Source organism: Saimiri boliviensis, chromosome Y (genome assembly GCF_048565385.1).
Source record: "Saimiri boliviensis isolate mSaiBol1 chromosome Y, mSaiBol1.pri, whole genome shotgun sequence".
In the NCBI taxonomy this organism is placed as follows: domain Eukaryota; kingdom Metazoa; phylum Chordata; class Mammalia; order Primates; family Cebidae; genus Saimiri; species Saimiri boliviensis.
Genome location: NC_133471.1, coordinates 18860013 through 18876234, shown reverse-complemented (window position 1 = coordinate 18876234; position 16222 = coordinate 18860013). Strand labels below are relative to the sequence as shown.

At 41.8% G+C, this 16222-nt stretch overlaps 1 protein-coding gene across 1 annotated transcript in view; it reads right to left on the bottom strand.

Annotated features, from left to right (window-relative positions):
* Positions 1–3613: 3613 nt before the first annotated feature.
* The window catches only part of LOC141582941 (lysine-specific demethylase 5D), a 69322-nt gene continuing 56713 nt past the window's right edge, over positions 3614–16222 (bottom strand). The window contains exons 19-27 of the mRNA XM_074392394.1: positions 8059–8155; positions 7114–7472; positions 6533–6671; positions 5903–6082; positions 5575–5712; positions 4729–5376; positions 4371–4449; positions 4031–4230; positions 3614–3895 (exon numbers count right to left, since the gene is read on the bottom strand). Coding sequence (XP_074248495.1) covers positions 3638–3895; positions 4031–4230; positions 4371–4449; positions 4729–5376; positions 5575–5712; positions 5903–6082; positions 6533–6671; positions 7114–7472; positions 8059–8155 — 2098 coding nt within the window. The 3' untranslated portion in view covers positions 3614–3637. The remainder of the gene's footprint in view (positions 3896–4030; positions 4231–4370; positions 4450–4728; positions 5377–5574; positions 5713–5902; positions 6083–6532; positions 6672–7113; positions 7473–8058; positions 8156–16222) is intronic.

Genomic DNA, 16222 nt, shown 5'->3' with positions numbered 1-16222 from the left:
TTTTGGAGGACAGAAATATTTACCTATTCTTTGAGAGGCTTTCAGAGAATAGGCCTCCAGCAATGCACCTTGTAAAGTAGGCAGAGTAGAATTTATTAACTCCATTGAGTGAATCTGTGTTACAAGGAAAACACATACCATTTTCCTTACTGCCTTATGAGAATGATAGCTCTGCCAGCTGTACATCATTATCTTAAGGATGAATGAAAACAGGTAAGAGGATGTATCGAATTTCTTGGGTTTTGGAACTTCTTTTCAAATGGTTCATCAAAAATGTGTGTGTGTGGGGGGTGTGGGTGAGTGTGTGAGAGAGTTGAACAGGAAAGAGAGAGAGAAAGAGGAGAGAGAGAAGAGAGAGAGAGAAAGAGAGAGAGAGAGAGGAGTGAGAGAGGAGAGTAAGTAAATGTGGCACGAAACATTAACTGGTACACCTATGTGAAGGATATAGAGATGTTCATTGTCCTGTCCAAATTTTGAAATCCTGAAACTTCTCAAAAAAAAAAAAAAAAAAAAAAACTGGGTGAAGAAAAAAAATCTAATGGCATGTTAGATGAGTGAAGAGTATCTTACTGGAAACTGGAGAAAGGCCATTATTGTTATAAAGTGGCAAGAAACTTGGTTGAGTTTTGTGTCCTAGTGTTTCTGGAAGGCAGAAATGAGTACTGATGAAACTACGACATGTGGAATGGAACAAGAGGTACCTAAGCAAAGGGTTAAGGGTGTGTCATGGTTCCCTCGATTGCTTACAGTAAAATGTGAAGAGAGAGAAACAAATTTAAGATAAAATTTGTAATTTAAAGAGAAGTGGAACATAAAAGATTTGGAAAATTCTCAGCCAGGCCATGTTAAGAATGAAAAAGCATGTTCAGGAGGGAATAGGTGTGTGGCCACGGGAACATTTCTTAAGACTAGCAGGCATAGTGGAGTCAGATGCTATTCACCAGGACAACCAAAGAATTACCTTAAGATATTTTGGAGTTCCTTGGTGATGTCACACCTATCATAGGCCCAGAGTGTTAGTTAGGGCTTTGAAAGTAGATGGTTTTAAAGGAGAGGCCCAGGAAACTGGGGCTCACTGCACAGTACCACACCAAATCTTGATTTTCTGAATTCTGGAGCAGCACTCCTTGGCTCTGTCAGCTGTGGCTGAAGTAGGCCTGGGTATGGTGCAGGTTTTGTCTTCAGAAATTCATGCTGTATACATTTACGATGTCAACTGTGAGTAATACATTTAAGTTTAATGTATTGTAAATTGCCCAGTCTGATATATATATATATATTTTTGTCCTCACAGCAGAAGAGAAAAAGACAGGTGGCTTGCCAGTGGTAAAGTTTTACTACAATTTTTTTAGACCAAGATTTATTTTTTATTTTTTCTGAATTAGCATTTTCTCAGAGAAAACTACATGGCCTATGACATTAGGTTTTTGCAACAGATTTGACCATGTTCCTTAATGAACATGTAACTAACCTCTAATCACATGGTAAATTCTCACCTAGTGCAAAAACTTAGTGCTGCATCTTGTGTATAGTTTTAACAGTTTCAGAACTGGCCCTTAAAGTCAAATCAATATAGGCCCAATCAGTGGAGGCAACCTAAGAAAGATGTACAACTGTCCTGACTTTGGATTGCCTGTATGGGAACGAACAATTTTTGACTCAGAACCTTAGTGAGATTTTTGTAGGCAGAGGTTCTCATCAATGCCTCATCAGAATTTTCCATTACAAATATCAGAGAATTTGTAATGGCTTGAAAATCATGACCTATTCCTCATATTTAGGGAGGAGGAGAAAAAAACACAGAGGTTTAGAAAAGAATTCTCGTGTTTAGATAAAGCATCTTGGGATTTTTCTATTTATTTTACCTGGTTCCTATGGTGTAGTAAGGTAAAGCACATTGTGTTTTGACAGGTGAAGAAATTTCTACTCTACCGGGGTCATCACCAAGCATAGCTTTGTTACTGTGAGAGCTAATTATAGTGCCCTATGACAGTATCAAATACAGAAAAAGGTAAAAAGCACAGACAACAGTGAAAGTAGTATGATTACAGGCATGAGAAACTGCTAAGGGAAATCATGTGATCTATACTGACTGAAGTCAGCAGGCGTTAGGTCATACACTATACGAGATTCAATCCAGGATGACACAATGTGTTCACTAAAAGGGATTAAGAAAAGTATAATACAGTCTATATGAGTAGATCACCCAGAAAGACACAAAACAAGAACCATAAATTGATTAATGGTATCATACTGGTTTCACCTGAAATATTTACATATCAATCTCACTGAATTTCTACAACAAATGATTTAGGTTAGCTATTTTATTGACCATTTGAGAGAACCTAAAATATTGAGGGAGAAAACTTGTTTCAGTTCAACCTAATCAGATTAAGGATAAAAAAGCAACTGGATACTGAAAACAGAGCTGGGGACCTGACTTGCTCAAACAGTTTGAAAAAGAATAAAGAAGAGACTAATCTGTCTACTCTGTTGTAAGACTCACTATTAAGCGACTGTAACTAAGACACTGTGATGTGACCAAAGGGGACCGACTCATAGTTCAATGAGGCAACAAAACAAATAACCCAGATATTGGCACATGTAAGTCAAGCCAACAAATAACCCAGATTTTGGCACATGTAAGTCCAGATTTTCAATAAAAAGCACAAGGCAGTTAAGTGAAGGACAGATAAATCTTCTATAGCTGGTGCTGGGTCAACTGGACATCCTTTGAGAAAACGATCACCTTGGCCTAAGTCTCATGTACATTTTGTAAATAAAAGCTACCCTTCCATACTCCCCACAAAAAGATTATTAAAAATTATGTTGACCCATGCTACTGTTGTGGTGTTTTCCAAACTCAATCCTTCACTCTTCTACATTAAAAAAATTCAAATCATATGCATAGTCTCCAAATCCATTCATTGTTCTATTTTTAAGAAAGGAAATGAACTTAAAAATAGACGACAGGTAGAGTGATCAAATTCTTGTTTTACTCTATTCTTCTTGGTCTTTACAAGTAATTACACCATACACTTTCTTCTTTAACAATAAGACCCAGGGGAGAAAAGAAAAGGAGGTAGAATGAAGGTACAAGTTTTGAAGCACCAAAATATTTTAAAGACACAGGGACCGAAAAAAAAAAAAAAAAAAAAAAACAGGGAAAGAAAAGAAAAGGCGGCGGACAGAATCAGAGGATAGGGGAGGGGTAAAGGGTGAGGTGTGGGGTCAGGGGCCAGTAAGAAATAAAGGTATGCACTTTGGCCTTTCTCGAGATTTGTTTGCCCCTATTCAGACTAGAATAAAACTGGCTTAGGAAACCACTTTCGTATGCTAGCAGGAATGCTGCTGGCAAGACACTTCTGGCCATCAGTGCATAGACTTTAAGAACCAAGCTTTAAACAATCACTCTAGGAGGGAGGATATAAAAAATTGGCAGTGAAAACACTCTAGGTAGGAAATAAACTCCTTCAGAGGTACAGGCGTGGAGGCAGTAGGATTTAAGAAACAAACAGACAAAAACAACCACAAACAACCTTTGGTGCTACTATCACAACTCTTGCTGATGAGAGAAGGAGCGTTGCATCAAAGGCATTAACGAAGGACAAGAAGCTGAGGAGCCTGAATTCTTGTGTTATAAGCTATTTTGGTTTCCTTTCGAGAAGGGGCTGTGGTCTGTGGAAGCTGTCAGGAACATATTTTCACGGTCTGCTTTCTCTTGTAAATGTTTTCTTCCTTGGCCTTCCTCAGACTTAATCCTGGAGCTCCGAGCCCTTTTTGACTGCAGGTCCTCTTGAACAAGATCCTCACCATTCCTACCCTGATCCACCTTCTGTCGCCGTCGTCGCCTCTCCAGAGCCCGGCTCCTTGTCCGACTCCCTTGCTTTTCCAGCTGCATTCATACACACATACACACACACACACACACACACACACACACACACACACACAAGCAGAAAAAGGTCAGGACTGGGATCCTTGCCTGCTGGACCTGATCTCCTGCCCTGTCCATGATATCCCTTCCTACCTCCAGAAGTGTGCGAATCCTCTCCAGGTCTGGAGGCTGTCCAGCCTGCAGCAGCTGCCAGATGCTGTGGTTCTCATCCAAGGTCACCTCGAGCAGGTCCCCTTCCATCATGAGCTCCTCCAGGGGCACCCGGGTTGTCTCAGGCAGCTCCAACAGAGGGCCAGTCAACTGTGGCAACAGTGAGGACAGTAGCTCCAGGTCTGGGTGGAAGGTGTGGTGGGGATGCAGGGATAGACTGGGTTAGAGGCCACTCTTGGTCTTATCCTCCATGGCCGAAACAAAGCTGACAAAAACATGGGTCACTCGGCGATGTGTAGCCAACAGACTACTGAAACCATACCTGTGTTATCAGAGCCCTTTGCTGGAGCTCTATTCCCAGGACTGGTCACACCATCTCCATTCTCCAGCAGCCCTTGGACCTATCAGGGAAATGAAGAATAACTGAGCAGATGAACCAAGTCCTATCTTTTCTTTCACAACCCCCAAACTTGGGAGCCTCTATCTCCTGAAAGAGAGTCGACACAGGCTTCCAGTGGGGAGCAGAGTCTAGGGATCTGGACGGGTGCAGAATGGGACAAAGAGGCTAGGTCACAGGAGACTGAAAATTGCACAACTGGGACAAAGCTGGATCAAGCCAAAAGAAAGACAGGAGCTCGAAGTCAGAAATGTGAGGACAGTGGGTGGCCTGGACAGCTCACCTGAGAAATAGTGTTGCCACTGCCTTCTCTGATAGGGTCACAGGCAATGGCTGGAGTGTAGGCGGGGGCCTCCTCTGGCCTGGGTTTGGAGGCAATGGCTGAAGTGTGGGCGGGGTCCTCCTCTGGTCTGGGTTTGGCCTCTAGCTGTTGGCGAAGCTCAGCCAGCTGTCGCAACAGAGCGGTCACATCCTCAGAAGCCAGAGCCTTTCTGGCACGGTCTTGCCAGCCAATGGCCCTCTCTGTGAGACACTGAAGAGCCTCACCCTCAGGCAGCCGGACAGGAAGTCTCTGCAGGGCAACCAGCAAGGCTAGGATTGTCTCTAGGCGTGGCCGTCGTGAGCGCATACACAGTGGACACAGGAATTTTGTGTCCCATTCCCACCAGGCCAGCAGTGGAGATGAGGTGAGATTGGGCCTTGGAGAGCTGAGGAGACGGGGCACCGACACACATTGCCCATGGAACCAATCCTGACACAGGTCACACTGAAGAGCTCCCACCCCAGCTGGAACCTGCCCACACACACAGATAGAAGTTGCAGAGCAGGCCATGGGGTATGGTGCCAGTGGACTGGGCTTGGCTGAGTTGATACGACGCAGCTGCAGGATACCCTCCTTCTCCTTCTGTTCCCCCTCCTTGAAGGCCACAATCTACCATGTTCAAGAGAGGAGGAAAGTAGGTCAGTGGCCCACCGTTGCCCTTGTCTGGCACCCTAAAGCCCAGTTCCTTAACTAGGAGAACTGAAATTTGTGGTCATAGGGCTTAGGCACCCTATCATCACCAGGCTCTCCTCTTTTCAGAGACATACCCAGAACCCATCTTTTCCCCATCTGGGCCATGCTCCTTACCACAGAACCTGGGTCTCTGAGGTCCTGTGCAGACAGCCCCAGCAGCTCTGTGTCACACTGATACAAACCCAGCTCCCTCTCCATCCACCGGCTACGCTTGGTGCTGTCTGAGCCAGCGTCTGCACACGGGCAGAGCACCTGAGGCAGGAAGGCAGACAGAGGGGAAATGACCAGGCTTGCCTCACCTCCCACACCCTCTCCTTCCTACCCAGGTGCCCCCTAAAAACAAACAAACAAACAAAGAAACAACAAAAAAAACTTATGTTCTCATCACACATGCCATCTCACAGCAGCCAGTCCAGGTGCAGAAGAGGATCCCAGACCTCACCTCCAGCAGCGTGTAGCAAGAATTCTTCTTGAGAAAGGTCTTGGAGGCCTTCTCTCTCCAGGAATGTGCTGTTAATACCTGCAGCTCTAGTTGTCTCAGCTCTTCAAGCCCCACAGGCAGGTCCCGGCCCACAGCCACCAGGCCCTCCAAGTCATCCAGACAGGGGTAGTGGTCACCACTCTGGGACAGATGAAACAGAAAGTTGATTTAAAGTATGGCAATAATTGTGTGTCTAAATTTGTGCTTCATAATACTGGGTATTATACTATATAATCACAGGAACGAAAATCTGTAGATGTTTTCTGAAAGGGAAAAATGGGATAGAAACCACTTTTCTCTCAGAACTCCTACTTTCATTGGCTCAGAACTGAAAATTCTACAGAGACAAGTTACTCTGTTGTGTCCTGCTTCCTCTACCCACTTGTCTATATTGATAGTCTCTGCTTAGCTCTATGCCCATGTTCACGCATCTCTTCCTTCTGTTTCTACGTGCTCAGCTCTCTCAAGGAATCCTCCAACTTCCCACCTTCACCTTCTGGTGCAACCCAACAGAGAAAAAAAATATATAAGGTATATCTCTCTTTTCTAATTGCTGGCCTGAAGTAGTAAGGCAGGAAAACTGATCCTCACTTGGATCTCAGCCACATCAGCAATCCACGCTTGCGCCTTAGTCAGAACCTCTTTGAGAGCCTGGATGTTAGGCAGGTGAACAGGGATGTTTTCTGTCTCATGAATTATGGCTTCCAGTGTGGCTGGTGGATGCTTTTGCCTAGAATTTTTTCGAAAAAGAGAAACCTATCATTACATATTACAGGTATACATGCTCCCCTTTTTAGTCCTAGGTTTCCTTGCTAAAAGCATAAGCAATGAAAAGTGTGACAGAGTAAATGAGCCACACAGAAGAACTTTCTAGCATTGCAAGGGGCATACAGGTCTCTTGTAAGTTACATTCTGCATCCATTCACCTGAAAGCTAAGTCTTCCCAGGAATATCTCCCCAACTGTTGCCTCTATGACACTGAAACATCAGCATGACATATCACATAGTTGGGACTCAATGGCATGTCATGCCAATCCTTTGGAGTTTAGAGATGCCCAACTGAAAGTCTGGTACTCAAGGGCATCCATAGAAATCATACTTAGGGTCGCCCCCAAACTCTGAGGATTATAGTCAAGATACAGACAGGGAGATGCTAGGATGCTAGGCCCCACCTGGCCTCCAGGCAGAAATGAGCTTTTTCTTCCCAGCGCTCTGCAATGGTCAGCAATTCTTGAAGCTCAGCCCGGGTCTTGTCCACAGCAGGGCTGGAGGCTACCTTGGCACCCATAACCAAAAGCCCCTGCATGATGACCAGAGAGCCCCTGTGGGCTGAAGGGGCCAGGGCCTGCTTCACTTCATCTAGCCATTGTGCCTGCTCCATCTGCTGCTGTAGCTGATGGGCTTCAGGCACCTCTACACCCAGCTGCTTGCCCTTCTCCAACAGGGACTGCAATAGACCTGGACTAGAGGGCAGTGAGGCAAGAGCCTCACGAGCCTCAACTTGGTAGGCCTCCACCTGTTCCAGGACATCCTGCAAGGATAGAGAATAAAATGCAGATTCTTTAGCCACATACATCCTCAACCACCAAGATTTGCTCCACTTCCCATCTTCTCTCACAGGCATTGTCTGTTGCTTTACACTTATTCTCAACAATATCCTAAAACATCATCTACTTGATAATAACAAAGGTCTTCTGTTGACCTAGAATGCCATTTTTTTATCCTTTAATTACCTAAAATATCTTTTTCCAGACCTACTTTAATACAACCTTATCCCTCTAATAAGCTTTCTAGGACTCTAATGTCTGGAGGGAAAAAAATACAAACAAACAAACAAACAAACAAACAAATAAACCTCTCCATTCCATTCCCAAGAGCCAGATCTTATATAGGCCCCTTTTTAAAGTGTTTAATTATTTCAGTCTTTAAAGATATTTCCTTATACCCTGTTAAGACAGAGCCACTCTGGGAACCCTCACCTCCACCACTTCTAGAAAAGAACCTTTTATTGTAAGAAGATTGTTTAGAATAATTAGGTTCTCAAGCTTTCCTGATGTTTCAGAATTCCTGAGTATTTGTTGTTAACAAAAATTTCATCTTGCCGGGCCACTGCTTACCTTGACATCCCCAATCTGATGCATGGCGCAGGGCAGTCTGCCCATCTGCTCAAAAAGCACCCGGAGCTCAGTCAAGGTCAGATGTGGACTGTTCATCCTGCAGGAACCAGGAAGAAAGAACTTGGTCAGTGAACCTTCTAATGCCGCATTTCAAACAATTTGTGAGTTTTAACGTCCTTCTTTCCATTTTGTATTTCCGTAATACATGGAAAGATTTTTTGCTAAGTGCAGAGATACCGACCAATAAGCTAAGATTTGACAAAAACACCTCCAGGTAGTTGACAGAAGCAGTTAGTAGAAACTACAGATGTCAAAGCGAGACAGTCCAGCTTCTTGAGGAAAGGTAACCATATTAATCTGCTACCACTATGGCTACTACTAACATGCTGCCATGGTACCAGATGACTAGAAATACTCTAAAGAAGAACAAGAATAAATATAAATAGGCTGCAAGAGAAATGAGAAATGGCCCCAAGAAAGGTTAAGCTATATTTTCATCAGTCATCCAGTTAAAACATAAAGAATGAGGAAGAGACATAAAAACAAATAGCCAATAGGATTCAGGAATAGGAGATTTCACAGTGAGACAAAACACAATGCATCTAGTAAGCCAGAAACTGAAGTACAAGAATTTTTAAATACAATGGAATGGGAGGATTAAGAAGCAAGGAGGGTGCTGGGCAGGGCATCTCTAAAAGGAAGGATAGCAGCCCATCGGAGACTTACAAAGCCCCCATCTTCCTGGGACAGAGCATCTGAGAAAGGGGGCAGTTGTGAAGTTCCTCTTCAGCAGATGTAAACGTCCCTGCCCAGCAGCCCTGAAGGAAGCAACAGTTCACCCAGCACAGAGCGTGAACTCTGTGAAGGGACAGTCTGCTTGCTCAAGTGGCTCCCTGACCACTCTACCCTCTTAACCCCGCTCCGTGTGTACCCTAACTGGGAGACACGTCATACAGGAGAGCTCTGGCTAACATCCGACAGATACTCTTTTGGGATGAAGCTACCAGAGGAAGAAACAGGTGGCAATCTTTGCTCATCTGCAGCCCCCTGCAGGTGATTCCCAGGCAAGCAGGGTCTGGAGTGGACCTCCAGCAAACACCAGCAGACCTGCTGCAGAGGGGCCTGACTGTTAGAAGGAAAATTAACAAACAGAAAGAAATAGTCTCAAATCAACAGAAAGGAGGTCCATTCAGAAACCCCATCCAAAAGTCACCAACTTCAAAGACAAAAGGTAGATAAATTCACAAAGATGGGATGGAACCAGCACAAAAGGGCTGAGATCGCCAAAATCAAGAATGCCTCTTCTCCTTCAAGGCATGACAACCCACCACCATGAAGGGAACAAAACTGGATGGAGGAGTTTGATGAATTGACAGAGGCAGGCTTCAGAAGGTGGGTAATAACATACTTCTCTGAGCTAAAGGAGCATGTTCTAACCCAATGCAAGGAAACTGAGAACTTTGAAAAAAGGTTACATGACATACTAACTAGAATAGCCAGTGTACAGGACAGAAACGACTTGATGGAGCTGAAAGCACAGCACAAGAACTTCGTGAAGCATACATAAGTTTCAATAGCCAAACTGACCAGGCAAAAGAAAAACTATCAGAGACTGAAGATCAACTCAATGAAATAAAGTGAGAAGGCAAGACTAGAGAAAAACGAACGAAAATATACAAACAAAGCCTCCAAGAACTAAGGGATTATGTAAAAAGACCAAATCTACATTTGATCGGTGTACCTGAAAGTGACAAGGAGAATGAAACGAAGTTGGAAAACGCTCTTCAGTGTGCTATCCTGGTGAACCTCCCCAACCTAGCAAGGCAGGTCAGTGTTCAAATACAGGACATACAGAGAACACCACAAAGGTATTCCTTGAGAAGAGCAACCCTTAGGCACGTAATTGTCAGATTCACCAGGGCTGAAATGAGAAAAAAAAAAAAAAAAAAAAAATGCTAAGGGCAGCCAGAGAGAAAGGTCGGGTTACCCACAAAGGGAAGCCCATCAGACTCAGATTGGATCTTTTGGCAGAAACCTTACCAGCCAGAAGAGAGTGGGGGCCGATATTCAACATCCTTAAAGAAAAGAACTTTCAACCTAGAATTTTATATCCAGCCAAAAGCTTCATAAGCAAAGGAGAAAGAAAATCCTTTACAGACAAGCAACTGCTGAGAGATTCTGTCACCACCAGGCCTGCCTTACAAGAGCTCCTGAAGAGAGAGCACTAAACATGGAAAGGAACAACCAGTATCAGCCACTACAAAAACATACCAACTGTAAAAACTATGAGCATTATGAAGAAACTGCATCAACTAACAAGCAAAAAACAACCAGCTAGCATCAAAACGGCTGGATCAAATTCGCACATAACAATATTAACCTTAAACATAAATGGGCTAATTGCCCCAATTAAAAGATGCAGACTGGCAAATTGGGTAGCGGGTCAGACCCATCGCTGTGCTGTATTCAGGAGACCCATCTCGCATGCAAAGACACACGCAGGCTCAAAATAAAGAGATGGAGGTAGATTTATCAAGGAAATGGAGAGGAGAAAAAAAAAGGGCAGGGGATTACAATCCTAGTCTCTGATGAAACCCACTTTAAGCCAACAAAGATCAAGAGAGACAAAGAAGGGCATTATGTAATGATAAAGGGATTAATGCAACAGGAAGAGCTAACTATCCTAACTATATACGCACCCAATATAGGAGCACCCAGATACATAAAGCAAGTTTTTAATGACCTACAAAGAGACTCAGACTCCCACATAATAATAGTGGTAGACTTTAACACCCCCTTGTGAGTACTAGACAGATCAATGAGACAGAAAATTAATAAGGTTATTCAGCAGTTGAACTCAGATCTGGACCAAGAAGACCTAACAGACATCTACAAAACTCTACACCTGAAAACCACAGAATATACATTCTTCACAGCTCCACATCACTCTTATTCTAAAAGTGACCACATAATTAGAAGTAAAACACTCCTCAGCAAATGTAAAAGAATGGAAATCACAACCAACAGTCTCTCAGACCACAGTGCAATCAAATTAGAACTCAGGATTAAGAAACTCATTTGAAACTGCACCACTACACGGCAACTGAAAAACCTGCTCCGGAATGACTACTGGATAAATAATGAAATCAAGGCCCAAATAAAGATGTTCTTCAAGACCAATGAGAACAAAGGCACAATGTACAAGAATCTCTGGGACACATTTAAAGCTGTGTCTAGAGGAAAATTTATAGTACTAAATGCCCACCAAAGAAGCAAGGGAAGATACAAAATCGACACCCCAATGTCACAATTAAAAGAACTAGAGGAGAAAGATCAAACAAACTCAAAAGCTACCAGAAGGCAAGAAATAACTAAGACTAAAGCAGAACTGAAAGAGACAGAGACATAAAAAATCCTTTAAGAAATCAATAAATTCAGAAGCTGATTTTTTGAACAGATCAACAAAATAGAACCCTAGCAAGACTAACAAAAAAGAAAAGAGAGAAGAATCAAATAGATGCAATAAAAAAATGACAAAGGAGCTTACTTCCACCAATCCCACAGAAACACAAACTACCATCAGAGATTACTACAAACATCTCTATGCAAACAAAACAGAAAATCTAGAAGAAACAGACAAATTCCTGAACAGCTACACCTTCCCCAAGGCTAAACCAGGAAACAGTTGAATTCCTGAATAGACCAATAAGGTGGTCTGAAGTTGAGGCAGCAATTAATAGTCTACCAACCAAAAAAAGTCCAGCACCAGGCAGGTTCACAGTCGAATTCCACCACATGCACAAAGAGAAGCTGGTACCATTCCTTCCAAAACTACTTCGAACAACTCAGAAAGAGGGAATCCTCTCTAACTCGTTTTATGAGACCAACATCATCCTGAAAACAAAACCTGGCAGAGACACAACTAATAAACAAAATTTCACACCAGGGCCCATGATGAACATTGATGCAAAAGTCCTGAATAAAATACTGGCAAACCAAATGAACCAGCACATCAAAAAGCTTATCTATCACGATCAAGTTGGCTTCACCCCAGGGATGCAAGGCTGGTTCATCAACCACAAATCTAAAAATGTAATCCATCACATACAGAACCAGAGTCAAAAACCACATGATTATCTCAACAGATACGGAGAAGGCCTTCAATAAAATTCAACAGCCTTTTATCCCAAAAACTCTCAATAAACTTGGTGTTGATGGAATGTATCTCAAAATAACAAAAGCTACCTATGAAAAACCCACAGCCACTATCATATCAAATAAGAAAAAAACTGGAAGCATTCCCTCTGAAAACTGGTAAAGGACAAGGATGCCCTCTCTCATCCCTCTTATTCAACAAAGAAGTGGAAGTTCTGGCTATAGGTATCAGGCAAGAGACGGAAATAAAGCCTATGTGAATATGAAGAGAGGGACATCAAATGGTCCCTGTTTGCAGATGACATGATTGCAGATTTAGAAAACCCCATTTTCTAAGCCCCAAACCTCCTTGAGCTGACAAGCATACCTTCAGCAAGGTCTCAGGATACAAAATCAATGTGCAAAAACTACAAGCATTCCTATTCACCAATAACAGACAAACAGAGAGCAAAATCATGAGTGAACTCCCATTCACAATTGCTACAAAGAGGAAAAAATACCTAGAAATACAACTAACAAGGGATGTGTAGGACCTCTTTAAGGAAAAGTACAAACCAATGTTCAAGGAAATGAGAGATGACACAAACAGATGGAGAAATGTTCCGTGCTCATGGTTAGGAGAAATTGGTATCATGAAAATGGCCATACTGCCCAAAGTAATTTATAGATTCAGTGCTATTCTCATCAAGCTATCAATGACTTTCTTTACAGAAATGGAAAAAAGCTCCTTAAAATTCATATTGAACAGAAAAAGAGCCTGCACAGACAAGACAATCCTGAGCAAGGGGAGGGGGGAAAAGCTGGAGGCACCCTGCTACCTGACTTCAAACTATGTCACATGTCTACAGCAATCAAAACAGTGTGGCTCTGGTACCAAAACAGTGATACAGACCAGTGGAACAGAACAGAGGCCTCAGAAAGAATGCTACACAACTACAACCATCTGATCTGTGACAAATCTGACAAAAACAAGCAATGGGGAATGGATTTCCTATCTAATAAATGGTGTTGGGAAAACTCACCAACCATATGCAGAAAGCTGAAACTGGACCCCTTCTTTACACCAGACACAAAAATGGACTCTAGCTGGATTGAAGATTTAAACATGAGACTTAACACCATAAAAACTCTAGAAGAAAACTAAGTAATACCATCCAGGACATAGGCATAGACAAGGACTCATGACCAGAACACTGAAAGCAATGGCAACAAAAGCCAAAATAGACAAATGGAATCTAATTAAACTTCAGAGCTTCTGCACAGCCCAAGAAACTGTCAACTGAGTCAACCAGTAATCAACAGAATGGAAAAATTTTTTTGCAATCTACTCATCTGACGAAGGGCTAATATCCAAAATCTTAAACAAATTTATAAGAGTACATAAACAGATTTACAAGAAAAAAAACAAAACCACCATCAAAAAATGGGCAAAGGGTATGAACAGACACTTTACAAAAGAAGACATTTATGCCACCAACAAACATATGAAAAAATGCTCATCATCAGCGGTCATTAGAGAAATGCAAGTCAAAACCACATTGAGATACCGTCTCATGTCAGTTAGAATGGCTATCACTATATAAATCTGGAGACAACAGATGCTGGAGAGCATGTGGAGAAATAGGAATGCTTTTACACTGTTGGTGGGAGTGTAAATTAATTCAACCACTGTGGAAGACAGTGTGGTGATTCCTCAAGGACCCAGAAGTAGAAATACCATTTGACCCAGAAATCCCATTACTGAGGATATATCCAAGCATTATGAATCATTCTGCCATAAAGACACATGCACATGTATGTTTATTGCAGCACTGTTAACAATAGCAAAGACTTGAAACCAGCCCTATTGCCTATCAATGATAGACCAGATAAAGAAAATGTGGCATATATACTCTGTGGAATACAGTGCAGCCAGAAAAAAAGGATGAGTTCATGCCCTTTGCAGGGACATGGATGAATCTGGAAACCATCATTCTCAGCAAAACAGGCAAGAGAACATTTAACGAAACACCACATGTTCTCACTCATAAGTGGGTGTTGAACAATGAGAACACATGGACACCAGGAGCGGAACATCACACACCAGGGCCTGGGTGGTTGGCAGCTGGGGAGGAATAGCAGGTGGTTGGGGTTTGGGGATCATTAGGATATACAAATACCTCATGTAGATGACGGGGCAATGGATGCAGCAAACGACCAGCACGGCAAATATATACCTATATAACAAACCTCCATGATCTGCACGTGCACCACGGAACTTAATAAATTTTAAAAGAACACAGTAGCAAGGAGGGCTACGTGATGATAAGAATGGTCAAAATAATGAATCTACTCTAGGCCAGAATGAAGTAAGAGTTCATTATGCCAGAAGTGAAACAGTACCGAGTGATGGCACATTTCAAGATTTACTCTTTGGTTCTAACTGCATAAAAGAGAAAGAACAACTGAAGAGGCCTGAAAGTTAAATATGTGAGGAAAACTGAAGACAGATTGAAATGAAAACCCAAGGTCATGATACGTTGAGTATCGTCAGTTCAAGCTGGAAAAGCCTTATTTATTATAGGTTGAACTAGAGTCAGGAAAAGAGTTATCCATAAAAGTGAAATTCATTATAAAATTTTACGTTTCCGTGTTATAAAGAAAGACAGCAATGAGAAAAGATGTTAAGAACAAGTAGGACTATTTAAGAGTATTTGAAATAATGTGTTTCTAAAATGTGGCAGACCTGAGAATGAAGACAAAACACAAGAAACTAAGCTGAGGAAATATGGGCCATTGAAAATCTAGGTGGAACAGAAAAGGCAAAAAGGCTATTTACAATCTCAATTATAACTCAGGCTAATAATTACGTGATGGACTGTTTTAAAAATCTTCCTCATCAGTTTATTCATTTTAAACCAGACCATGTCACATCCTGCCAGGCCTAGTCTCCAAACAGGTCCAGAATAATAAATTGTATAAGATGTATTTTGCGGTGTTCTTCTCCACTTCAAAATCTTTCTATGTTTCCTTAAAGTTCATTGAAAAAATTACTTATTTTCTCAGGTAGAAACTGGTTCAAAAGTACACCCTTGCTTTACAGTCTTGATACCTTTACTCTCACAATGACAAAAAATTCCCTACTTCATCTAAAATCCCTTACTACTAACGAAGCTTTTTCTTTTTTTTTAATAGAGTTCTTAAAAAGACATGACACTATTATTTCTGCTTTTACCTAAAATTTTCAGTTTACGTACCCTCACGTACCACATGACATTTCAGTGAATGACAAACCTCATATTTGATAGTGGGCCTGTAAAATTATAATAGTAGTGAAACATTCCTATCACCTGCTGACAGCGCAGCAGTTGTAAAATTGCAACACATTCCTCATGTGTCTGTGGTGATGCTGGTGTAAACAACCCACCTTGCCACCTGTCATGTAAGAGTCTATCTAGCACATCCATCACGTTAAGTATGTAATACTTGCTAATGATAACAAACAGCTATGAACCGGTTAATGTCTTGACACCACACTACTTTTTTTAAAACCACTATTTTAGAATATACTCCTACTATAAACAAAAGTTAACTGTCAGGCAGCCTCAAAAGGAATTTCAGGAAGTATTCCAGGAGGCACTGTTATCATACCAGATACATTTATACATGTTTTAGTGCCCTAAAGACCTTCCACTAGAATAAGATGTGGATGGGGGAAGATGGTGATATTCAGGATCCTGACTCTGTGTAGGCCTAGGCCAATTTGTGTCTTTATGTCTTATATTTTAACACAAATGTTTGAAATGGAAAGAAAACAAACAAACAAACAAAAAAATTAAATTTTTTTAAAAAAAGAAAGCTTACAGAATGACAATAAAGAAAATACTTTTGTTCAACTGCACAATGCATTTGTGTTTCAAGCTGTTACTAGAAAAGAGTAAAACATTCAAATAGGAATTAAATGTTTATGAAATAGACAACAAACACAGACTCATAGACCAATGAAACAGAATATAGAGCCCAGAAATGA